A 25,749-nucleotide genomic window follows, 5' to 3' on the forward strand; every position below is an offset into this window, starting at 1 on the left:
CTTTTTGTATTTGGGTATGGCAAAAATGTACGACTGTGGATAAGATCAGTTACTCCCTCTTCTAGCTCCTATGGCATTCTGTGCACTAGGGGTGTGTGTGTGTGGTGGCGGGTGTTGTATGCAGGAAAAGGGATGGGGACAGGAATTACACCACTTGTCTCCCAGCCCCAATGCCTGCTTGAGCGGAACCTGGGCTTCCTAGGGTGCCACACAGACATCTTGGGGCAGGAGGCAAATCCCAGGACTGTTCTCTTGGGCCAATCCCCCTTCCTCCTAGAGCGCCAGGAGTAAGGCAGTACCTCTCCAGGTCACAGCATCATCTTGAGGTGTGGGCCACGGTCAGACAAAGTGGGAGGAAGAGGCATAGATTACAGGCTGATGGACCTGGTCTGTAGCAGCTGGGGGATGACAGCTGCTCTAAGCTCCTGGGGTTGGTTAGAGGCCAAAAGCTGAGGTATCAGAAACCTTTCAGTCTGGAGCAGGATGCACAGGGTGAATATGCTGGAGCCCTGATTTTCAATAAGGGACACTGTGGAGATGTGGGGGATGTTTTTGGTCATCACAATAACAGGGGCCCACTCCTTAGATGTGGACTCAAAAAAGCATAAGACAGTGCAAAGATTTGTCACATTTTACATGGTTTCCAGTTTCTTATCCAACAATCAGGTAGAGGTGAAAAATGTTTATAATCATTGGAGCCTGGAACCTAACTCTATTTTGACAAAGTATTTTCTATACATACACAGTAATTCCTAGGAATGCAAGTAAACTGAGGAAGAGCGTACTTTGTCTTCTTAGGAAACTTAACAAAAATCATCTCTCCAGTACCCCTGCTGCAGGAGGCACAGTGGCCCGTTCGACACCTCACCTGTCACTGTGTGTGTAGAGCTGTCCCATTCGCAGCAATTCTCTCACAGATACAAGCATCTAATCCCGTTGTCACCACTTTTAGGGCAGTCGCGCCCAGGCCTTTACTTATTGAAATACATGTGAGTTTATTGTATGTTGTTCTTCTTTTATTCCTTCTTTACATTTCAGCTAATCCTTTATTTTCCTTTTTAAATTCTATCTTCTCTCTCTTTTCAGGATAGTAAAATTCACAAAAAGGGATCAGGAGTGATCAGGTTGAGGTCAAGGTGCTAGAGAAGGCCATGAGGTCCCTGATGTATTACATGTGACCTTGCTTCTGCTCTTGAGTGTGTCCATGGGTAGCCTGCAGCTACCACAGCATTAGTGGCCCCTGGGGCAGTGCTAGGGAAGGAAAGCAGCCAGGCAGATGCTGGAATGGGTGCTCTGGACCAGCAGGAAAGGGAAGGGCCCCCTTCCAGGTAGCAGACCACCACAGTGCACACCATGCGTGCCCGACTAGGAAATGGTGGGAACCCCTATGCCAAGGAGCGGTGCACTTTGGGCACAGGAGGTGGATTGCCCAGATGAGGCAAGTCAACCAGTCGCATGGTCATGGATACCGGTGCAAGGAAGACATCAAGATTCAGTTGAAGGATAGGGACAGAAGGAGTCTGTCAAGGTGTCAGGTGCCTCTGAGAAGGGTTTTCCAGATACAGGATGTGATTTGAGAGCCAGGCTGGTGATAAAGGGGCAGGGGAGTGATGGACTGTTGGATGGAGAAAGCATTTAAAGGCACAAAGGTTTTAACTAGGAGTATTTTCCCTAGCCTCTTCATGTGTCTTTTTTTCCCCTTTAGATCAACAGCTTCTTCATCTTTAAAACAAAGGTCTGGTCAACATGATTTCAAGATGTCAGGCTCCAAAGTCCTGAGACCTGAAGATGTTGTAACTTGCTCAAAATGACAAAACTAATTCTTTTCTTTTCTGAGGAAGACTGACCCTGAGCTAACATCCGTGCCCATCTTCCTCTAGTTTATACATGGGACACCTGCCGCAGCATGGCCAAAGGTACATGGCAACAGGCAGTGGAGCCAGGGCTCACACCTACCATGCTGTGCTTCAGTTCTGAGAACTCCTTTCCTGGACCAGATGGTGAAGGAGTATCTACCTGCATTGCCTCTGGCACGCCATCCCTGTAGTGTCACTCTGGTAGCAGTCTGAGGAATCTTATCCTCATGTGGGGAGACAAGACCCTATAGGACTCCCATTCTCCACCTGGCAATGAACCAGGGCCCCTAGAGCACAGCCTCTGCGCAGCAGGGCCAGCCCTGCCCTCTGCATGGAATGCCTGGGTGCAGAACTCCCCCATTTCCGTGTGCCTTCAAAATGAACCTCTGCCAAGATGCCATCTGTGACCACCCTGGGGCATCATGTCTATCGTTCTCCATCCCAGAAACCCTCTATTTCATCACTATCTGCCACTAGATTATGAACAAACTTAAGTGTTTATGGACTGTCTCCCAACTAGAAGGAAGTCGAAGAGGGCAAGCATTTTGTCCACGCATTGCTGTAACTTGAGTTCCTTGAACAGTGATGGCACTTAAGAGGAATCCCATAAACAGTTGTTACTGAATAAGCAAAAGTTTGGAGGAAAGAGGCTGACTAGTATCACAAGCAAAACTCAAACCCTCTCCCCCCTTGGACACAGCATCATTTATTTGCCGTCTATTCTTGGTATGTTCAAACCACTCCAGTTCAACCATAATCAAACACCCAGCATGGTGTAAGGAGTTTGGGGTCTTCAGAGGTGGAAAAAAAGTGGGCTCTCACAGATGGGCAGAGAAGTTTGTTTGAGATAGCAAATAAATTCACAAGGAGCTTGACAAGACTTCACAGCACTCCTCTGGTCTGTGCATTCATTCTGCTTCTTCTGTACTCCTTGTCTGTGAGTCTCAGAACTTCAAGCACAGTGCACCTACCAGGAAAATGAAACGGGTCTAGAGCACTATCTTTTTTTTTTTTTTTTTTTAAAGATTGGCACCTGAGCTAACGTCTGTTGCTGATCTTTTTTTTTCCCTTCTTCTTTTCCCCAAAGCGCCCCCAGTACATAGCTGTATATTCTAGTTGTAGGTCCTTCTGGTTGCCTAAAGCACCATCTTTAACTTCACTTGATGACGTGGTTTGTGCCAGATTTTAGACGTACAGGAGGAAGGTGTGAACTCTTATCCTCCAAGGACTTCTTTTTTTTTTTTTTATTGAGTTAATGATAGGTTACAATCTTGTGTGATTTCAGTTGTACATTAATGTTTGTCATTCATGTTGTAGGTGCACCACTTCACACTTTGTGCCCACCCCCCACCCCACCTTTCCCCTGGTAGCCACTAATCTGTTCTCTTTGTCCACATTTTTAAATTCCTCATATGAGTGGAGTCATACAGAGATTATCCTTCTCTAACTGGCTTATTTCACTTAACATAATTCCCTCAAGGTCCATCCATGTTATTGCAAATGGAATGATTTTGTTCTGTTTTGCAGCTGAGTAGTATTCCATTGTATATACGTACCACAACTTCTTTACCATTCATCTGTTGATGGGCACTTAGGTTGCTTCCATGTCTTGGCTATCGTAAATAATGCTGCAATGAACACTGGGGTGCATAGGACTTTTGGAATTGCTGACTTCAAGTTCTTTGGATAGATACCCAGTAGTGGAATGGCTGGATCATATGGTAGTTCTATTTTTAATTTTTTGATCTTATCCTCCAAGGACTTCTCTACACACACTCACAAATCTCAGAGTTCAAGGACAGAGCAGTGAATGGCACAAAGTGTTGCGTGTATAACTATTTTACCCGTTAGAGAGAGAAGGCAGGAAGAGCTGGAGGAGGCAGAAACCAAGAGCCCGTTGCAAGTTCTTTGGATAGATACCCAGTAGTGGAATGGCTGGATCATATGGTAGTTCTATTTTTAATTTTTTGATCTTATCCTCCAAGGACTTCTCTACACACACTCACAAATCTCAGAGTTCAAGGACAGAGCAGTGAATGGCACAAAGTGTTGCGTGTATAACTATTTTACCCGTTAGAGAGAGAAGGCAGGAAGAGCTGGAGGAGGCAGAAACCAAGAGCCCGTTGAGGTGTCCTGTTCCTCAATGCTGTCCTGTCCCACAGAGTGCCTTGAGATGGACTTCTACCACCTCTGGTTCCTGCCGGGGAGTGAAGGAAGGTCCACAGAGCCTCTGCCCATTGGAAAAGGGAAGAATTCACATTAGTGAACACAATCTCCCTTTAAAACTAACTCTACAAAAGTAACTGTAGAGGATGCACTATCCTGGGCAAGAAGTCTAGCACATGTGGGAGGTCTGTAACTTAGAAGGCGGAGCCGGCTAGGAGACTGCTTCTGGTAACTCAGACCAAGTGCGCACGAAGGGTTTATGTAACTGAGAAAAGTACCTTTAAATTCCCATACCTATTCGAGCGCTCCCTACTTGTCTGTATTACTTACTTCTCCGAGGCAGGATTTGGGTCAGGTCCGTGAATACTTGTTGGTCCAATACACTAGAAGAGGTTTTGTACTCTCAGGGAAAAGACCCATGTGCTTAGCGACACCAGCTTAGTAGGAAATATTGCCCACCCCTCATCTTGATGATAGGTGACACTTCAAAAGAACAGCTTGCAAAAAACCCTCAATTACTTTTCACGTATGTTCTTCCTTTAGAAAACACTCATCAGACTGGAGGAAACAAAGATACAGCAAATAAATTCAGATGTTTTATTCTGTAAAGCACATATGCACATAGTTCAAATACGGAAAATTAATCTGAGAGTGAATGCCATAACAGATCAGCTACTGACCATCATGCAGCAAGGTAAGTGAAATGGATCCACTGGCCCTCGCAACCCCACAGTGCCTGCAGCAGGGCTGCAGAACCAGGGGACTGAATCCCTACAGACCGCCCGAGAGGATGCAACGGAAATGGCAGGTTCCTATGACAAGAAAAACTTACAAATAGAATCAAAACTGATTCAAGTCATAGAGTGAAAGGACAAAAGGAAAAAGGAAAGAGATCAATATGATCTGAAACAATCATTTTAATAGTAAGTTGCTGACCTTTTATTGGACCTCCAGTCCAAGATGCCTGAGGATGAGCCGATGGTCCCAGCAGGGTCGCCTCTGAATGGCAAACGGGCCCTGTTCGTGATACTCTTCTAATCCTGAGGTCCCCCAGCAAGATACAGCGGGGGATCGGGCCTTGTCTGTAAATGCCCAGACAGTAATAGGTCCTCTGGACCTCCAGACACTCAGTGGAGTCTCTTCAGTTATTAGACCTCTTTTGCCCAGGCCCCAGGGCCTCTCCTCTTCCCCAGCCTTCCTTTATATAGCTGACTGACTCTGGATTTCAGTTACATCTTTGAGAATTACCTATTAGGGTGGATGTTGGATTTTAAAGTGTGTGTCCTGGCCTCATGACAAGTCATACTGTCCAGGCATTTTTGGCACTTCCTTTCCTCATGCCTAACAGTGTCCTTCCTCCCTGCTTACAGATTCCAGCCACTCCCTGTAATTCAAACAAGGGTAACTAATATCAGCAAAAAAGCTGGATTGAACAAACCAGTGAAACTGACTTTCGCCTTTCTCCTTTTATGTTACTCTCCCAGTTATAAATCTATCCCTATAGTTCTGCTTCATTGGGATTTTAATAATTCAGTAGCAACTTAACCTAAAATCTGTTCTTAATGATATTGATGTTTCTAAAAGCCAAGCCAAATGGCTCTTTCTCAATCTTGTCTTGTAAGAGTCTCAAAGTCTCTAAAGAGAAAACTAAATTAACAGGTTAGCCATGCACCATGTAAGTAACTCATAATACAAAAAAACTGGATAGACAAGTATGATTACTGCGCTTGAAATGTAGTAAAAGGAAGAAAGGAATATTAACATACCAAGTTACTCTTGTGATTAACAATCATTGATAAAAGCCCACAATTGTTTTCCATTCAAGAATGCCTGGGAGGGGCCAGCCCAGTGGTGTGGTGGTTAGGTTCACACGATCCACTTCAGTGGCCTGGGTTTCATGGGTTCCAATCCCAGGTGCAGACCTACACACTGCTCATCAAGCCATGCTGTGGCAGGGTCCCATATGCAAAGTGGAGAAAGACTGGCACAGATATTAGCACAGGGCCAATCTTCCTCACCAAAAAAAAAAGAATGCCTGGGATAAAATTTCGTTCTAGGCCAATATATTTCAGACTGCAGGACTGATTCTGATTTATAACAGACTATAGACCTGGAGTTAAGGAAAAGAAGTGCTGCCAGTCATGCCCAAGATTTTAATTGCCCTTCTGCTATAACATTGCTTGGGAGAACACAGAAGTCATTAATGACAAGTTATTAAGGCAAAGAGCTATTAAGACACAGAAAAACAGTAAGAATACAAGTAACAAGAAAGGACTGGAAAAGATAACACACGATTTTTTTAAATGAAGATAGATTAGAAAGAAAAAGGGATAAAGGAATTAGATTATAGAAATATTAAAGGAAAGAAAAACACTTTTGGTTTTCCTGACAAACGGCAAATGAGAATTGCTTTCCTTCAAATTTACAAGCATCGTTTTCATAAAGTCACTGACCTACTAGCTGCCATTTTCCTTCTGAAGATAAATTAATTGCATAAAAATAAATACAAAAAAAAGAGAAGGAGGAGGAAGGAAAATCCACTCCCTCTTCAAAGAAAACAGGAAACCCTTTCATAACTATTAAACCAAATCATCATTCTCTCTTCTACCATGTGCATTCCAGAAAACAGAATAGCTAGTTTTACTCTACTCTAGAGCCATTTACTTAATTTTTAAGCCTTTTTGAGTGAGAAAGCTGCTTTAACTTTTATAATGGAGGGGACAATAAAGTAGAAAGACAGTGGAATATTCTGTGCCAACTCAACTCAAACAAGACCAGGTTCCTCATCATCCATGTGGAAAATGAAACTTAGATCTTTACCACGTAGGTGACTTTTAAATATTTAGCCTTTTACTCAAGATAAAAGCACAAGTCTTGTCCTAACTAGAGTAGTATTAAAATGTGACTATTTTATTTTTGTCTTCAAAAAAAACTTAGAAAGATAGATATCTTTCCTTGCAAGCAAAATGGAGAAAAGGGTATTATTGTTGTTACTATGATTATTAAGCCACAGACACATAAAATCCACAAAATAGACTGGTGGCTTTGGAAATGCAGTATCATATCAAAGGTGCAGACTGTTTTGAACATTCTGTACATATCGGGCGGAAACAAGAACCAAAGCAGACCTCAACCCCACCAGTAATGAAACGCCCGTGACCTTGGTAAAGACAGCATGGCCCTCTCCAATGCAGTGAGACCACGGATCCTCTCTGGCGCCACGTGGAATCATCCCACCAAGTCCACGGATGAGGCTGAAGGGTTCTGGCTGCACCCAGTGCAAAGCACGTGCATCACTGGACCAATTTCTGAATAGATCTCTATAAATATATACAAATCAGTTACAGGCACTTGAAAAAGGTCTTTGGCTGGAATAACCCAACATCACAAGATAACGTATTCACAGAGTGTCCAGGGCCAGGCTGGGTTCAGCAGGCAACGATTATGGTTCTCTCAGAAAACAGGCAGTTGTGGGATTAGGCATCAGCCAAAGCCACCTAGAAAAAAGCAAGATGAGCAATCCAGTCACAGACCAAAGCCCAGGTAACTCAGCCCCACTAGTACCCTTACTGGGCTCGGGTCCCAACCCAAAGACTAGGGAGCCATACTGCATAGATCTATCAGGCAGGGGAATTACTAAATCCCTAAGAAAAAGTCTCACGTAGGAAGGAAAGAATAGAAATCTAAAAGTCTCCTGCAAAAAGCAGCTGATCTAATGGAACCACTCAGCTGAGATACAAAGTTAACTGTTTTGGAACCCTGCTCAGCAGTCCGTGAGATGATTTCTCAAGCTGACGAAAGTGGAGGGGAGGCAGCCTTCCAGGGTCAGTTGCTCTGCAATGGGGATTTGAGAACAATCAGTACCTTTAACCAGCTAAGACTTGGGTAATATAGTTGAAAATCCAGTATCATAATTTAGGCTGAAGGTAGACTACTTCTGATAAAAAGACAGGAACTGATTTCTCTGAAGGAAAGATGCCACCCACAATAAATGGAATAAGGACTAACTGGGACTTTCTGCATACAGAGATCTCTAGCAAAATGCTGGGCCAGACCCCATCCACTGCTCACCTTTTCAGGACAAAATTCAGGATTGCTCTGACGCAATTTGCTGGGTCTGCCTTTGATAACAGCATAGCAAAACATAGTTATCACCATCACAAAGAGGAAGTAACTGGTGTGCATGAGATGCAAATTTATTAATGAACGGTCATCCTAAATAAAGAAAATAAACCAAAAACATCTGCATTGAGTTACTGAAAGATCTTAATGCTACATTTCTGGAAACAGGGTTCACAGCCTCCAGACTCGCCTCAACTGCAATTCTTAAACCGGAACAGGCGGCTTCCCCTTTTGTCTTCTAAACTATGAAAACTGGATCTCATCAGGTGAAGACATGGTGTTCCTGAGACCACCCACTCCTTCTTAAAGCAGCCCTCTGCCCCGGCTTCTGCACCCCACACTGCCCGAACCCCTCTCCCACAGGTCTCCTCCCCTGAGAAGCTTCCAGAGACGCAGTCTTTAACCCCTAATCTTCTCTTACATCCTTTGACAGCCCTCAAGTTGCATGGCTGACAGTCCAAGCCTGTGTTCCCAACTCCTTGTCACCCGCCCTCCCCCCAGGAAGGCCTCTGCACATCACCTCTCCCTGGAGGCAGCTTCCTTCCTTCTGCCTTCTTCTCACTTTTACAAGTCCCTGGTTGAAAATGTTGAGCTCACTCAAATGCCCCCAGCCTACCAATTTCTACAACTTGATAAAAATGAGACATAAGAAAAAAGGACCAGGCAAAAAGAAATCTACCTAACATATACTGACAGGAAGAAAAGTACGAGCATTTACCAAAAATCAGTGCAGTCTTTTAAAAATGGGCTCAAGTCTAAGCGGGAAGCTAAACGAGCATATTACCCCACAGTCTAGATTACTGTGTCTTCCTCTCTTTGCCTCTTTAAGTATAATCCCATATAGCCCTCAATATCCAGCCAAAGATTCATCTCCTCCGATTTATGTCTAACTTTCTGAATTCCAAAGCTCATACTGACACTAGCCCAATACTGCCCTGTGAGTATCTGTGTGCATGAGTAACACTGTGCAAGCATCTCTTGTCACTCCCATGAGTCAGGCACACCACAGCTGCTCAATGACAACTGCTGCTGAACAAAATGGAAAACAAGAACAAAAGCAGGGTTTTCTTAACCAAAAGGCGGTGTGTTTTTCCGAGTCTCCACCACCACTCCACTTAGTCTCCCAACCCAGCTAGAAATCTAGAATGGCAGAGGCTGAGCTAACCCAAGGAGGTAAACAGGGCCTCCTCAGTTCCCGGGGACAAACACACACACACTTTTTCTTACTTACATCTGGAACAATAACTGTAAGCTTGGGATTTAAAGCATGATAGACTTTTCCAATGGCCCCCTTATAACACCAGAAAGGATTGTAATCTTGAGCATATTTTGTGTTGACATCTCTGGCAGTTGTGAAGATCTTGTACCAGAGCGTGGCATTGCTGTATGTGTCAGGAACACAGTGCGGTGGCTGTCTGCAGGGGAAGAGAGGGACAGACACATGCTCAGTGGCCTGAGACATTTACTTGTGTCTCCCCCAAGGTCCCTGTCATAACACTGAGCATAGCCACATGTGTGGAAAGGAGAAATAAGAGACATACATGTTTCTTGAGATAAGTATCACTATGTTTTTAGTTCAGGGATTTTTTTTTTTTTTAATTAACAATAACACTATAAGCAATAGGCATCTGACATTTAGGCTTTGGGTGTCATATTTTTGCCTTTGGAATTCAACCCACAGTCCCCTCGCATATGATGTGGCCAAAGAGGGACCTGCTCCTTTTAAGCCTATTTTCTCAAATTATCTAAATTCTTAGTTATAACTGGAAGTTTTACATAGAAACTTCTCCATCAGATATAACAACCAACAGCAAATAGGGTTTGACTTATCTGATCTTGTCCTAAAAACCTCCAAATGTCTAAAATAGAGAAATCCTGGGATAATTATTATTTTAAAAGGATTCACCACAGAATTCTTTTAAATAGGCTACACCTTGTGTATTTCATGTATCTATAGATCATTATGTCCTTTATAGAAAAAGACAAAAAAAAAAAAAAAAAAACCCTTAAAGGCCAAGCAATAACATTGATGGCTGCTCAAAAAATATGAAGCAAAAGCTTCAGAATTAGTAACTGTTTCATAGAAAATAAGGTTCAATTTATGCTCTCAATTTAAAAAATAGCTCTTTCTAGATCATGGAGATGAACAAAACCTTTCTCTTTCAGAAGCCTTAATTATGCATCATTCTGGTCATAGGATCAGCTCTTACTTATCTTTTCTGTGACGTGCTGCTTCCAGTGATGGGAAAGGCAGCCTACGAACATGCAACAACAGCCACATGCTTTTACTACCTGAGTGAAGCACTCATTTTCTAGTATTTATATGTAGAAGCTCCACCTTTAGAATTCCAGATTAAATCAAATAACCCTTTAGACAGGTCTGAGGAGTGGCAGTTCCACAAAGTACAATGCAAGCCATCCTGCGAATCTGCTGCTGAAGCATCCCAGTCATATTCACGCTAAACGGAGCTTCTCACACACAGCTACTGGGCTCTGGAGACCACTTACACGGTGACGGGGAACACACCAGGATTGGCTGTGAGGGTCATGCAGGCTGTGAACACCACCTGCTCACAGTGACCATGAAGGGCACAGTCGTCTGAGCTCCAAGCTGCAGGCAGGGTAAAGGTAATGTTTATCTCCTCGTGGGCTTCCCTGCCTATGAAAGAGAAATCGTTTTGGTTTTTTTTTTTTGTAATTAAAGGTAAGAACTCATGTATTTATTATTCTCTGGGATTTGAATGAATCCTGAAATCAAACCCACTCAGGAATCACCCATTAGCCCACAGAAGCAGGATATCTGCCTTTGTGAGATCTCTGAGCCAGACTCTGAGCCTGCTGACCTAGTAGAGCCACAAAATGGCAAAGGGAGAGCAACCACTTTCAGCCAGCACCTGCAAAGGCCAGGCAAGAGCCCCGGCAGCGCCCAAGTCGGAAGGCTGGGGGCCGGGTGAGTTATCACCACCACTGCTTCAGCATTTGTACAGCATTCTTACCGTTTCAAACTGCTTTTACATGTATTGTCTCACTTAAAATCTACCCTTATCCCAAAAACATGAGCAAAGAAGTGTTACTGTTGCCCTTTTACATATGAGTAGATTGAGGTTCGGAGGGTCTAACAGACTTAAGAAAGGTCACGGGACCAGTAAGTGGTGAAGCTTAAATGAAAACCAAGGTATTACAACACCAGAGCAGAAGGAGGTCCACTCACTACACGGAAAACCCGGAAGTCGCCCTGAGCCTTTCTACCATGGGAATAGCTCTCGCCTGTAACAGCCAAGAGGAGGCTGGCAGACACTCCCAAGTTTCTTTAAGGAGTTTAAAGGGCTCTTGGTAACCAAAGAACCAAAGACTATTCTTCCAAGGCCCAGGTCTCTGGCCTAAAGCCTTTCCAGGTTCCCTTACTTTGTCAACCTTCTCCTAAATCACTTACAGTCTCTAACAGGTTTAGTACTGGTCAAAGGGCAGTGCTCAAGGTTTTGAGAGATGTTTATTTTTAGTATTATTTAACAAGCACTTATATAGCATATCCATTGTACCAGGAACTACTCTAAGTGCTTGATAAATATGAACTCCCATTATCCTACTCTCTTCCAGAATCCCAATATTCCAAAGGAAAGAGACCAGATCTTAGGCTTTTTCTAGTTCTTTCTAGTAGCTAGCACAGTGTTAAGCTAATAGTGGGCATTCAAAAATCTGTAAACTAACAGCAATATTTGTAGTGTGTATTGAAAACTCCAACATGATAAACCTGAATAAAAATTTTATGTTTGTAAATATTAAGACCAGAAATAGGCCTTATAGTTTCTTCCTAGTTTCTCATTCTTATAGGCTTTTATTGAGAGCCTACTGTGTACAAAGCACTTTATTAACTAAAGATATAGTAGAAATGGTTCCTTCTTGACTTCATTTAGTTCAAACTCAACAAAAGAGGAGACACATGCAAAAATAAAAAATAGTCTCATGAGTATAACCATACACTGCTAATACTCTGTCTTGTAATAGTTGTTGCCTGAGAAAGTCTGAAAGGAAACTGACAAACACTCACATACCTGAAAGTCCAATCTGATGCCCTAAAATGGTTGAGTACAGATGGGTGACATTGCGAGAGTACCCTCCAAAGGGTTTGAGTGGGTCCAGGGTTAGGGTGATTGCAACTGAGATGTTAACTGGGCCTGAGTCTTCCAGGGCCTGTGGGGACTGGGTAGACACTCTGGCCGGTCCGCTGGTCATTGTGCTTTCCGGAGTTGTGGTGTCATTTGTGAGATGCTTTAATGTTTCATTCTCTGATACACACAAGTCCAAATCATTAAACCGCAGCAGAAAAGTATTCCAATCCTTCAGTAAAATGAAATGGAGAGAAACAAGTGTAAGCGGTCTGAAAGTGCTGTCACTTCAGCCATATAGCCATGACCCTAAGTGGGGCATCACACCACAATGGGAAAACTACACTTCAGAGTCAATCATTTAAAGTAACAATGACAATACAGCCATCAGCCTCTCGCACTAGCATAGCAGTGTGGTTTCCCAAACCACTCTCATATTCATAATCTAAAATGTAAACACTTCATTGGCATGAGAGATTAAATATGCTGTGAGACTAAACCAACTTATTCAAGAAAACGTAAAAACCGTAACAGTGTATTATAGTTACAGAAAATAATCTAATCTCAGAATCAAATTAATCCAAACTCATTTAGCAGTTACAATTAGTTATTTTCTTAAAAAATAAGGCTGCCTTAAAATAATTCCTCAAAAGGTAATTCTATACATCTTGTTTTCTTTCTCTAGAATGCAAAACTGCAGTACACACCAAGGCATATGTGGTACTTTCTCCCCTCATCACAGATTTTGGATGCCACCTTAGAACAGGAAGAATTTCAAGGGGAAGGAGAAAATCTACACCCTGGACTGACGGTTAAATCATAAGCAGTTTTTAACAACACATACAGCCAATTATTTCCTAGTTAAACTGATGGCAACATAGTAAAGTACCCACCAGGGTCTGTTTTAATTTTAGCAGAAACCCAAAGAGGAACTCAAGCCGAAACAGCAATGATAAACCTAACCTAGGCTGTTACGTCTAACTTCTTTCTCTTAAGCAACATTAGTCTACAAAAAGTTGCAAATATGAAGACAAACCAAGTTTACACTTTCGATTATTATAACACTAGCGTTAATTAAAAATGCCAACGGAGCAATCCCCAGGCAGTTGAGCAAGTCTACCTTTCTAGCGTCAGCATATCAGTGTATGGCCTTCAGTAAGACTGCAACTGAACTACATTTTCCCTAACATCTACAAACTCAGCAGACCATTCAAGAACATTAGGGCTGAAAATGAACGTTCCAGTCTCATCCTTTCATATTCTAGACATAAAGAAATTGAGGCCCAGAGCAAATTAGGGACTCTCTAATTCCACAGTTGAAGGCAGAATCAGGATTAAGTTTTCTGATTCACATGCCAAAACTCTTCCCATATACCCGGGATCCTTATTTGAAAATAAAATCACTAAATTAATCACAACCGAAGTTCTGCAGCATCTTGGCATTGCTCTTCTGTAGAGCTCAAGTCAATTTTGGACAGTCTGCCAAAGCCAATGTCAGTCCCCATTTTGATTATTAAGGGCTAATTATCCAAGCTACATCCTAAACATTGGCCTTGGCCAAGTGTCGAACATGGAGCTCTGAGGGAAAGCAATGCCAGGATGCTGCAGAGCTTTGGTTGTGACTGGAATGGTCATTTTAAGCCCTAACGTGGGTGCAGCCTGTTTGCACAACCTTTAAAGACTCAGGCAGGGTCATAAAAGGGAGAAGTAAGCCAGCCAGTACGTCTCTTGGTTAAGAAACTCTCTGAAAGGGTTCCATGGTAGAAATAGCTAAAGCTTGTTATTTTAACTGTTAGAGAGTTCAAGTGTGAAGGTGGGGCCTCCTCCCAAGAGCATCTATGATCAGGAATCCCAGGGAGCTCAAGAGAAAGCCACTATCCCCGTTACACTGCATAGAACTCTCCTCTCCCACACAAGGCACAGACAACGCGACAACAAAGTCATTTCAATCCCTACTCTCATTCCCACTCCCATCAAGGAACATATCCAAGAGGAAAAAGTGTAAGACGGGCCTCAAGGATCTACCAAGACAGGAACTAGTTTGTCCTAAATGAAACCTTATCTACCAGTAAATTCACCATATCACTAATTCAGCATAATTTCTAACATGTAAATTTATTAATAGGTATATTGACATTCACCTTTATTAAACAGAAATTATTAACTTTTAATTGTTTTCTGATATGTAAAAATACACATCTTATAAAATCTGCATTGAGTGTTCTATTACGCCTAGACTAAGGATTAAAGAGCAAAGCCCTAATAATTTATTTATATTGACCAAAATGTAAAATCCAGAAGGCAAGTTTGTAGATAACTGAAGTTTTCCTTGATTAAAAAAAAAGACATATATTTGGAAATAAGATCCCGCTTTCTAATTTCTTTCAGATCTCTTCTTATTCAATGAAAAAGCTATTAGTAGAGCCGATAAAACTTCACCATGATATGTGGCTTTAAAATAACAAACATTTACTTTTTAAAAATTGTAATGAACTAATTTAATGCAAATATCAAAGAAGCTAGTTCTATAGCTTCTTGACACAAACATTTTACAAATATATTCTCCAAAATACACGTTTCTTTGCTGAAACAGTCTAACTGAAACTGGGAGCATTATTTAAATTAATAACTATCTGACTAGATATTTCCTAACAAAGAGAGTCACAGGGAGAAGGAAGACAGAGAACTCTGAATAGATACTGATCTTTCTTACTGGGATAAAAAAAGTCACAACCAAAGAAAAGTATGTGGAGAGCCCAAAGGTGTTTTCCCACTCTATAAGGTCCAGCCAACTTGAGAAAAAAACTTAGAATGTATACTATACCTCTGTCATTTCCGGTGACTTAATCTCCTTGATTTTGAAGAAATAGCCCAAGGTCAGAAAAGCTATTGCCATGGCGCTTACACTGATCATAAAGACCACCAGGGGAGGCCGACTGCTGATGTACAGCTTCAGGTTCTCCAGGGGGTTGATGCTGAACATTATTCTGATCAGCTCCACCTGAAAGGAAGTAATCAGAAAACTCACGGACTGACTTGCCGCAAGAAAACCTATGATTCTCACTTTTACTTCCTTTAATGGTGTTGAGGGGGTGAGGGGGTCACTCATTACTGAACCTCAGAAGTGTTTGATCATAAATCCATCCAAAAGACTAGAAGGAAAAAACACTAAATGTTAACTGTCATTATTTCCAAAGGGTAAGATCTTGAAAGATATGCATTCTCTTTTGGTATGAATCTTCTAATTATTCCATAGTGAATATTTGCTACTTCCATATCACTTAAGAAAATCTTTAAGTAGGTTAGTAATATGACACAAATATATGCCAACACATAAGAAAATAAACTGACGACGCTCTCATTTCCTACTAGTGAGAAGCTGAATTCCACTTATTCAACATTCTGTCTTGTGCACTGCCATATTCATGCCCATTCCAGCACCTGGCACAGAACAGGCACTCAATAAATATTGAATTTTATCACTCCTCTACTTAAAACCCTTCTAAGGCTTCCCACTAGACCTAGGATGAGGTCAGTGACAGCTCCCTGTCACGGCCCACAGGGTTTCATGATCCAGACGCCCTGCCAATCTCAATGACTGTATCTCTACCAACTTCGCCCTCTCCCTCACTGGGCTCTGGCCACACTGGCCTTTCTATTTTTGAAGATCAGCTTGTCAATTTCTGCAAGGCAGTTAGCTGAGATTCTGAGAGGGATTACACTGAATCTATAGATCAGTCTGGAGAGTACTGCCACGTTAACAATACTGTCTTCCAGTCCGTGAACCTCGGATGCCTCTCCGTTTATTTAGGTTTCCTTTATTCTGACAATGTTTTGTAGTTTTCAAAGTATATGGTTTGCAGTTCTTTTGCTAAATTTATTTCTAAGTATTTTACTCTTTTTGGAATTTTTTTTTTTTTTTAAAGATTGGCACCTGAGCTAAACTGTTGCCAATCTTCTTTTTTTTTTTTTTTTCCTGCTTTATCTTCCCAAACCCCCCTCTACATAGTTGTATATCTTAGTTGCAGGTCCTTCTAGTTGTGGGATGCGGGACACCGCCTCAACGTAGCCTGACGAGCAGTGCCATGTCCGCGCCCAGGATCCCAACCCTGGGCCGCCGCAGCGGAGCACGCAAACTTAACCACTCGGCTACGGAGCCAGCCCCTCTTTTTGGAATTTTTTAATTAATACATGTCTGAAGGTGTTTACCTATGCCTGGAAAGATTTCCCCCCAAATTTCCGTATGTTTGCTCTTATAATACAGGTCTCCAGGTAGTAGCTCCTCAGAGAGGCGTTCCCTGACCACCCTCAGCCCCTAGTCTCTCAGTGCATGCTTTACCTCCTTCACACTGTTTAGTGCCAGTCAAGAGTACAACTAATTTTCTACTTGTTTATTGTCTATTAACCCGCACTGTGAGCTCCAGGAAAGCCGAGATTTGGCCAGTCTGGTTCACTGCGATAGCCCTGGCCACGGGTCCCCAGAACAGTACCTGACACACAATGAGCACTTATATGAGCAGACTTACCACAACACTAAAAAACCCAATCAAAACAATCAGTACTAGCTTTTAAATTTTAGAGAGAAAAAGAAGCACCAAGAGCCCCTAAGAACTAACAGCAACCACTCGTAATAAGCCAGGCTGTGTACTTGTCTGTCCTTACAAGAGTCCTTGGAGATGGGAAATAATATCCTTTCCACTCTCCCCAGAGGCAACCCCAGTTCTTAAATGGGCAAGCACCACTATCCATGCATGTTTTGTGTACTTTTACTACATGTGGATACATAAACAGATATAATTACTGACATTGCATTTGAAAACATGGTAGAAATAATATTTAGGATATATCTTTGTGCTATTTTTGCTTGACATTCTGAGAAGATTTATCTCTGTGGACCTATTCCATTGAACTGTACAGCACACAACTGTGTTACAGTTGGGTTATCCCAGGCTGAGGAGCCCAGCTAGGTTCTTCCTACTGTCTCACAAAAGGCACTGCAGCAGGCACAAGAGTGGCTCTAGCACAACTAGGTCACAGGGTAGGCCCACATGCAACCTGACTTTCTATTGTCAGACCATTCTCCAAGGAAGTCGTATCAATTTACACTTCCCCCAGCAATGAAAGGGCCCCCTCCATTTCCCAACGTTTGTGCCAACACTTGATATTCTAAGGCAGTCTTGTTTACTAGAACCAACAAGATGGATGTAAAATTGTATCTCACCATTATTTTAAATTGCACCTCTCTGAAACTGAGCATCTTTCCACTTCTTAATCGGCCATTTGGGTTCTTCCTAGGTGAACTGCCTGAATCTTTGGCCATCTACTAGTAGGATGTTTGTCAATTTCTTATTAATGTTTAGGAGTTCTTTTTCTATTCTGGATGGTGAGCCTTTTCCAACTTTATATATATATATATATATATAGCTGTATATAACTACTCCTAGTCTGTGGATTTTCTTTAATATGGTTTATGGTATCTTTTGCCATACAAAAGGTTCCTGATTTTTTTAAAGCTTTACTGAAATATAATTCAAATACCATACAATTCACTCATTTAAAGTACACAATTCAATTCACAGAATTGGGCAACCATCACTATTAACCAATTTTCAAACATTTTCATCATCTCATGAAGAAACTTCATACCTTTTAGCTGTAACCTCCTATTCCCCCCAGCCCTAAGGCAACCACTAACATACCTTGTGTCTACAGATTTGCCCATTCTGGACATTTTAAGTAAGTGGAATTATAGGTGGTCTTTTATGAATGACTTCTTTCGCTCAGTATAATGTTTTCAAGGTCTATCCAGTGCATGTATCAGTACTTGGTTCCATTTTATTGCAAAAAATATTCCATTGTATGAAATGTTTTATTTATTCATAAACATTTTACTTACCCATTTATCAGCTGAAGGACATTTGAGTTTCCACTTTTCAGCTATTGTGACTACTGCTGCTATGAACATGTGTATGTATGGTTTTGTGTAGACATATCTTTTCATTTCTCTTGGCTCTATCTGTCCTATAAATACCTAGGTGTGGCATTGCTGGGTCATGTGGTAACCATATGTTTAACCTTTTGAGGACCTGCCAGATCATTTTCCAAAGCAACTGCCCTATTCTGCATTATCAATAGCAGTGCAAGGAGAGTTCCAATTTCTCCACAACCTCACCAACACTTGTTATTATCTGACTTTTTTATTCTAGCCATCCTGGTGTGTGTGAGGCAGTGTTTCACTGCAGGTTTGGTTTGCATTTCCTTGATAGCTGTAAGTTCTTGATTTTAATATATTCAAATTTATCAACCTTTTCCTTTTATGATTGTATGTGTATTATTTAAGAATCCCTTTCTCTATCTTTATATGTCATAAGATTTTATTTTTCTCTATAAGTTTTATAGTTTTACTTTTGACTTTTAGTCTTTTGTTTACTTGGAATTGATTTAGGAGTGCAGAATCAGGTAGGTTTCTTGTTTAGTATTTCCCTACATAGGTGGCCAATTGTCCAATACCACTTACTGAATATGGTTTTGTATTCAACATAGATTTCCCACAGATTTATAATGCTGTCTTTCACATATAACAAGCTCCCACACATATGTAGGTTTGTTTCTAGGCTCTTACTTGTGCTCCACCACTATATCTGTCTCTCCCTACCTCAATACCATGCTGTTTTAAATCTTTCTATCTACAACAAGAAGTCTACCATTTTATTTGATTCAAAATTGCCGTGCCTATTTTTGGCCCTTTACTCTGCCCTTTATGAATTTTAGGTTCCAACTGTATAGTTCCCAGAAAAATCCTGTTGAGATTTAAACCGAAATTACAGCACATGTACTATTACTTTGGGAAAGAAATAACATTTTTACAACACTGTGTTTCCTAACCTGTGAAAACAGTATCTCTCTCTCCATCTACTTGGGTCCACTTTTTTTTTTCCAATAATTTTTTAAAACTTTCTGTTACATATCTTGTTAGATTGATTCAAAGACATACTAACTTACGCAGCTATCACTGATATTATCTTCAAAATAGTACATTTTAAGGCATCTCATCAAGGTGGCGGCATAGGTGGACTCTGAACTCATCACCTCCCACAAACACAACCAGGTTACAACTATTTTTGGAAAAATTACCGTGGATAGAAAACTGAAAACTGGATGAAAAGAACCCCCACAACAAGGGACAATCCTGACTAAGGCAAAAGAGGCAGAAATTCCTTCTGGAGACAAAAAAGCCACCTTCAGGAGCAGGAGAGTTTCTCAGCCAGCCAGGTGGGAGCCATCCCTAAGGTACGCAGCCCTCCCTGGAGAAGTGAGGCACTAGCGGGGGCTGATACTACTATAAGCATTCTTCAGACACAGCACAACTAAGACGAGGGTCTTACTATCTGGCTTTGCTGACCATTAATGGCAGCAGGGAATACCCCTAGAAAAGCTATTGGACAAAAGCCAAAAAGACCCAGGTCTTAAAGGGCCCAGGCACAAACTCACCCGTCTCAGCAACCTAAAATCACCAGAAAGAAGGCTGACTGTCCTTTGGTGAAAAGAGACTCACCCGTTAGGCTCTGCATGCATCTCGGTGAGAAGAGAGACCTCTCCAGAGACTGAAACATTGGTGGTGGCCATTGTTGTCACCTAGTCCAGGAGTGCTGACACAGGCAGACACCATTGAAGTTCTTCCCCTAGCCTGTTATCCCAGGGGTCTGCCACACCCACTCGAGTGCAGATTTAACCTAGTTGAGCCAGGGCAGGCAGCCTGCCCTAGGGACCAGCCCCACCTAACAGCAAGCCCTCAGGCAACTTGTCGGCCTGCATTGACTCAGTGCCTTGATCCTCTACAGGCAGGCAAGTGTGTCCACCTCTGTGGGGCAAGGCCTGTCTGAGAACCAGGACAACTGTGGGGGGCACTGGTGGAGAGGTGAGGGCCTCTGCAGTGGGGCGTTGGGTTACACTCCAGAGGGTTGGGAAGTGTGCATGGACCAGGACTGTGTTGACAGTGTGTGTGGTCCTGTCGGGGGGTGAGGCTTATCAGTGGCAGAAGACCTGTGCTTCACAAATACCCATAAAAAGGATCAGCCCCACCTCCCAAAGCCTGAAACAATTGAGTGCTCCCGTGCCTAGGGCCAGCCCCACTCAGGTGTACTCCTAAGAGAACTGACAACAGCCTTATAGGCCTGATGCCTATAGCAACTGTAAACCCCTGAGCCTAGCAACCAGCTACACTGGGTACCTACCCAATTAAGAGGAAAACTGCAACAGGAGTGTGCTGTTAGACCTTGTAGCCAACGGTGCTGAGGCTCCCCAAACCAGATTTACAAACAGCAGGCCAGGGAAGGAAAGACTATACTCCCTGGGTACCTGCATTAAGAGCAACCCTGCCACAGCAGAAGGACACAAGTAGCCCACAAAGGGGTCACTCCTGGATCATTTGGACTGCTGACAAGAGGAAAGCACACTGCTGGGCCTCAAAAGGGATCTCTTACATAAGGCCACTTCTCCAAGATCAGGAGACAACGCCAACTCACCTAATACAGAAGCACAGAGAAAGAGGCATAATGAGGAGACAAAGGAATACATTCCAAACAAGGCAACAGGACAAAACCCCAGAAAGGACTAAATGAAACAGAAATAAGTGCTCTGACAAAGAGTTCAAACAAAAAATCATAATGATGCTCACAGGTATTGGGAGAAAACTGGATGAATACAGTGTGCTCATGAATAATGAATTGCAAAATATAAAAAAAAGAAGCAATCAGAAATGAAGAATACAATACTGGAAATGAAAAATTCACTAGAAGGACTCAATAGCAGAGTGGAGAATACAGAAAAATGGATCAGCAAGCTAGACGAAAGACTAGAGAAAAATCACCCAACCTGAAGAGATAAAAGAAAAAAGAATTAGACAGAATGAGAACAGTCTAAGGTAACTCTGGGACAATATCAAGCACACTAACATTCGTATTACAGGTGTCCCAGAAGGAGAAGAGAGAGACAAAGGAGAAGAAAATCTATTTGAAGAAATAATAGCTGAAATTTTTCCTAACCTAAGGAAACAAACAGACATCCAAGTACAGGAAGCACAGAGAGCTCCAAACGAAATAAGCCCAAAGGCCCAGACCAAGACACATTATAATTAAAATGCCCAAAATTAAAGATACAGAGAGACTCCTAGAAGCAGCAAGAGAAAGACAACAATTGACATACAAAGGAAAGGCCATAAGGCTATCAGTGGACTTCTCAGTTGAAACCCTACAGGCAAGAAGAGAATGGCATGACATATTTAAAGTGCTAAAAGGAAAAAACCTATAGCCAAGAATACTCTATCCATCAAGGTTGTCATTCAGAATGAAAGGAAAGATAAAGAGCTTCCCAGACAAGCAAAAATTAAAGGAGTTTATCACCAAGAAACCAGTTCTATGAGAAAGGCTAAAGGGACTCATTTAAGTGGGAAAGCAATGACCACAAATAGAGATAAGAAAATTATCCAAAAAATCAGGCAATAAAATCAGTGGTAGAGATAAAAATATAGTAAAGGTAGCAGACCAACACCTGTGAAGATGATATGAAGGTAGAAAACAAAACTACTAAAATTATCTACTTCAGTGATAAGAGGGTAATGGACAGACACACACAAAACAAGAGATTAGTTGTGATTTCAAAAATATAAAATGTAGGAGGAGGGGAGTAAAACAGTAGAGCTTTTAGAAAGAGGTCAAGCTAAAGAGACTATCAACTCAATATAGATTGCTATATACGTAGAATATTATTTAGGATTCTCATGGTAATCACAAATCAGAAACCTATAGTAAGTAAGCAAATAAGTAAGACAAAAGTAAGCAAACATATTACTAAAGAACACCATCAAACCAGAAGGGAAGAGAGCAAGAGAAAAAGAAAGGAACAGAGAAGAACTACTAAAACACCCAGAAAAAAAAATTAACAAAATGGCAATAAATACATATTTATAAATAGCTACTTTAAAATGTCAATGGACTAAATGCTCCAATCAAAAGGCCTACGGTGGCCTTATGGATAAAAAAAGAAGACCCACTTCTGACCTAAAGACACTCACAAACTGAAAGTGAAAGGATGGAAAAACGTATTCCATGCAAATGGCAAAGAAAAGAAAGTGGGGGTAACAATACTTATATCAGACAAAAGAAACTTTAAAACAAAAGCTGTAACAAGAGACAAAGAAGGGCACTACATAATGATAAAGGGAACAATCCAACAAGAAGATATAACACTTGTAAATATCTATGCACTCAACATACAAGCAGCTAAATACATAAAACAATTATTAACAGACATAAAAGGAGAAATAGACAGTAACACAATAATAGTAGGGAACTTTAACACTCCATTTATGCCAACGGATAGATGATCCAAACAGAAGATCAACAAGGAAGCACTGGCCTTAAATGACACATTTGACCAGATGGACTTAGTAGATATACATAGAGCATTCTATCCAAAAACCACAGAATACATTCTTTTCCAACACACATGGAGCATTCTCCAGGACTGATCACCTATTAGGCCACAAAACAAGTCTCAATAAATTTAAGAAGACTGAAACAATACCATGAATCTTTTCTGACCACAAAGGTATGAAACTAGAAATCAATCAACTACACGAAGAAAATTTAAAAAGCCACAAAAATGTGGAGATTAAACAAAATGCTACTGAACAATGATTGGGTCAATGAAGAAATCAAAGGAGAAATCAAGAAATTCCTGGAGACAAATGAAAATTAATATATGACATGCCAAAACCTATGGGATACAGCAAAAGTGGTTCTAAGAGGGAAGTTTATAGCAATTCAGGCCTACCTCAACAAAGAAGAGAAATCTCAAATAAACAATCTAACAGTGCATTTAAAGGTACTGGAAAAAGAAGAACAAAGCCCAAAATCAGCAGTAGGAAGGAAATAATAAAAATCAAAGCAGAAATAAACAAAATAGAGACTAAAAGAACAATAGAAAAAATTAATGAAACCAATAGCTGGTTCTTTGAAAAGACAAACAAAATTGACAAACCCTTAGCTAGACTCACCAAGAAAAAAAGAGAGAAGGCTCAAATAAGTAAAATCAGAAATGAAAGAGGAGAAATTACAATGGACAACCTCAGAAATACAAAAGAGAGTAAGAGTATACTGTGAAAAGCTACATGCCAACAAATTAGATAATCTAGAAGAAATGGGTAAATTCTTAGAAACATACAACCTTCCAAAACTGGACCAAGAAGAAGTAGAGAATTTGAATAGACCAATCACCAGTAACTAGATCGAAACAGTAATCAAAAACCTCCCAAAAAAGCAAAGTCCAGGACCAGATGGCTTCCCTAGTGAATTCTATCAAACATTCAAAGACTTAATATCTATCCTTCTCAAAGTCTTCCAAAATATTGAAGCATAGGGGAGCCTTCCTGACTCATTCTATGAAGCCAAGATTATCCTGATACCAAAACCAGACAAGGACAACACAAAAAAAGAAAATTACAGGCCAATATCACTGATGAACATCAATCCAAAAATCCTTGACAAAATACTGCCAAATCTAATACAATACGTTAAAAAGATCATACATCATGATCAAGTGGGTTTCATTCCAGGGACGCAGGGATGGTTCAACATCCACAAATCTATCAATGTGATACACTACATTAACAAAGTGAAGAATAAAAATCACATGGTCATCTCAATAAATGCAGACAAAGCATTTGACAAGATACAGCATCCATTTATGATAAAAACTCTAAAATAGGTATAGAAGGAAAATACCTCAACACAATAAAGGCCATATATGACAAACCCACAGCAAATATCATTCTCAACAAAGAAAAACTGAAAGCCGTCCCTTTAAGAACAGGAAACAGACAAGGATGCCCACTTTCACCACTCTTATTTAACATAGTATTTGAAGTCCTAGCCAGAGCAATCAGGCAAGAAGAAGAAATAAAAGGGAGCCATATTGGAAAAGAAAAGGTGAAACTGTCACTCTTTGCAAGATGATGTGATTTTATATACAGATAACTCTAAAGAACCCACTAAAAAACTTTAATAATAAATGAATACAGTCAAGTTGCAGGATACAAAATCAACATACAAAAATCGGTTGCGTTTCTATACACTAATAACGAAGTAGCAGAAAGAGAAATTAAGAATGTAACCCCATTTACAATTGCAACAAAAAGAATAAAATACCTAAGAATAAACTTAACCAAAGAGATGGGAGATCCGTACACCAAAAACTAGAAAACATTGTTGAAAGAAATCGAAGGAGATACAAAGAAATGGAAAGATATTCTGTGCTCTTATATCAGAAGAATTAACATAGTTAAAATGTCCATACTTCCTAAAGCAATCTATAGATTCAATGCTATCCCTATCAAAGTTCAAACATTTTTCACAGAAATTGGACAAAGAATCCTAAAATTTATATGGAACAACAAAAGACCCTGAATAGCCAAAGGATTCCTGAGAAAAAAGAACAAAGCTGGAGGTACCACACTCCCTGATTTCAAAATATACTACAAAGCTATAGTAACCAAAACAGCATGGTACTGGTACAAAAACAGACACACAGAACAATGGAACAGAACTGAGAGCCCAGAAATAACCACACATTTATGGACAGCTAATATTCAACAAGAGAGCCAAGAGCATACAATGGAGAAAAGAGAGTCTTTTCAATAAGTGCTGCTGGGAAAACTAGATAGCCATACACAAAAGAATGAACGTAGACCATTATCTTACACCATGCACAAAAATTAACTCAAAATGGATTAAAGACTTGAATGTAAGACCTGAAACCATGAAACTTCCAGAAGAAAACACAGGCAGTACGCTCTTTGACATCAGTCTTAGCAGCATATTTTCAAGTACCATGTCTGACGGGTAAAATAAGCAAAAGAAAAAATGAACAAATGGGACTACATCAAACTAAAATGCTTCTGGGGGGCTGGCCCTGTGACCGAGCGGTTAAGTTCGCGTGCTCCACTTCAGTGGCCCAGGGTTTCGCCAGTTCCAATCCTGGGTGTGGACATGGCACTGCTCGTTAGGCCATGCTGAAGAAGCATTCCACATGCCACAACTAGAAGGACCCACAACTAAAAAATATACAACTATGTTCTGGGGGGATTTGGGGGGGGACAAAAAAAGAAGACTGGCAACAGTTAGCTCAGGTGCCAATCTTTAAAAAAAAAAAAACAAAAACTAAAAAGCTGCTGCACAGCAAAGGAAACCATCAACAAAAAGAAAAGACAAGCTAACAATCAGAAGATATTTCCAAACCATATATAGATAAGGGGTTAACATCCAAAATATACAAAGAACTCATACATCAACAACAAAAAAAGCAACAACCCAATTAAAAAGGCCAACAGGCATATGAAAAGACGTTCAACATTGTTAGCTATCAGGGAAATGAAAATCAAAACTACAATGAGATATCACCTCACTCCAGTCAGAATGGCTATAATTAACAAGACAGGAAGC

General features: G+C 41.0%; 1 protein-coding gene across 4 annotated transcripts in view; it reads right to left on the reverse strand.

The window, feature by feature from the left end:
• Window positions 1–4,605: 4,605 nt before the first annotated feature.
• Window positions 4,606–25,749, reverse strand: part of TMEM248 (transmembrane protein 248) — a 71,469-nt gene continuing 50,325 nt past the window's right edge. For all 4 annotated transcript variants that reach the window (XM_070567832.1, XM_070567831.1, XM_070567833.1 and 1 more), the window contains exons 2-7: window positions 15,075–15,251; window positions 12,197–12,482; window positions 10,653–10,803; window positions 9,376–9,559; window positions 8,094–8,237; window positions 4,606–7,519 (exon numbers count right to left, since the gene is read on the reverse strand). In XM_070567832.1, coding sequence (XP_070423933.1) covers window positions 7,499–7,519; window positions 8,094–8,237; window positions 9,376–9,559; window positions 10,653–10,803; window positions 12,197–12,482; window positions 15,075–15,233 — 945 coding nt within the window. In that variant the 5' untranslated portion in view covers window positions 15,234–15,251 and the 3' untranslated portion in view covers window positions 4,606–7,498. The remainder of the gene's footprint in view (window positions 7,520–8,093; window positions 8,238–9,375; window positions 9,560–10,652; window positions 10,804–12,196; window positions 12,483–15,074; window positions 15,252–25,749) is intronic.

The sequence above is a fragment of the Equus przewalskii genome, chromosome 12 (genome assembly GCF_037783145.1).
Source record: "Equus przewalskii isolate Varuska chromosome 12, EquPr2, whole genome shotgun sequence".
NCBI classification, from domain to species: Eukaryota; Metazoa; Chordata; class Mammalia; order Perissodactyla; family Equidae; genus Equus; species Equus przewalskii.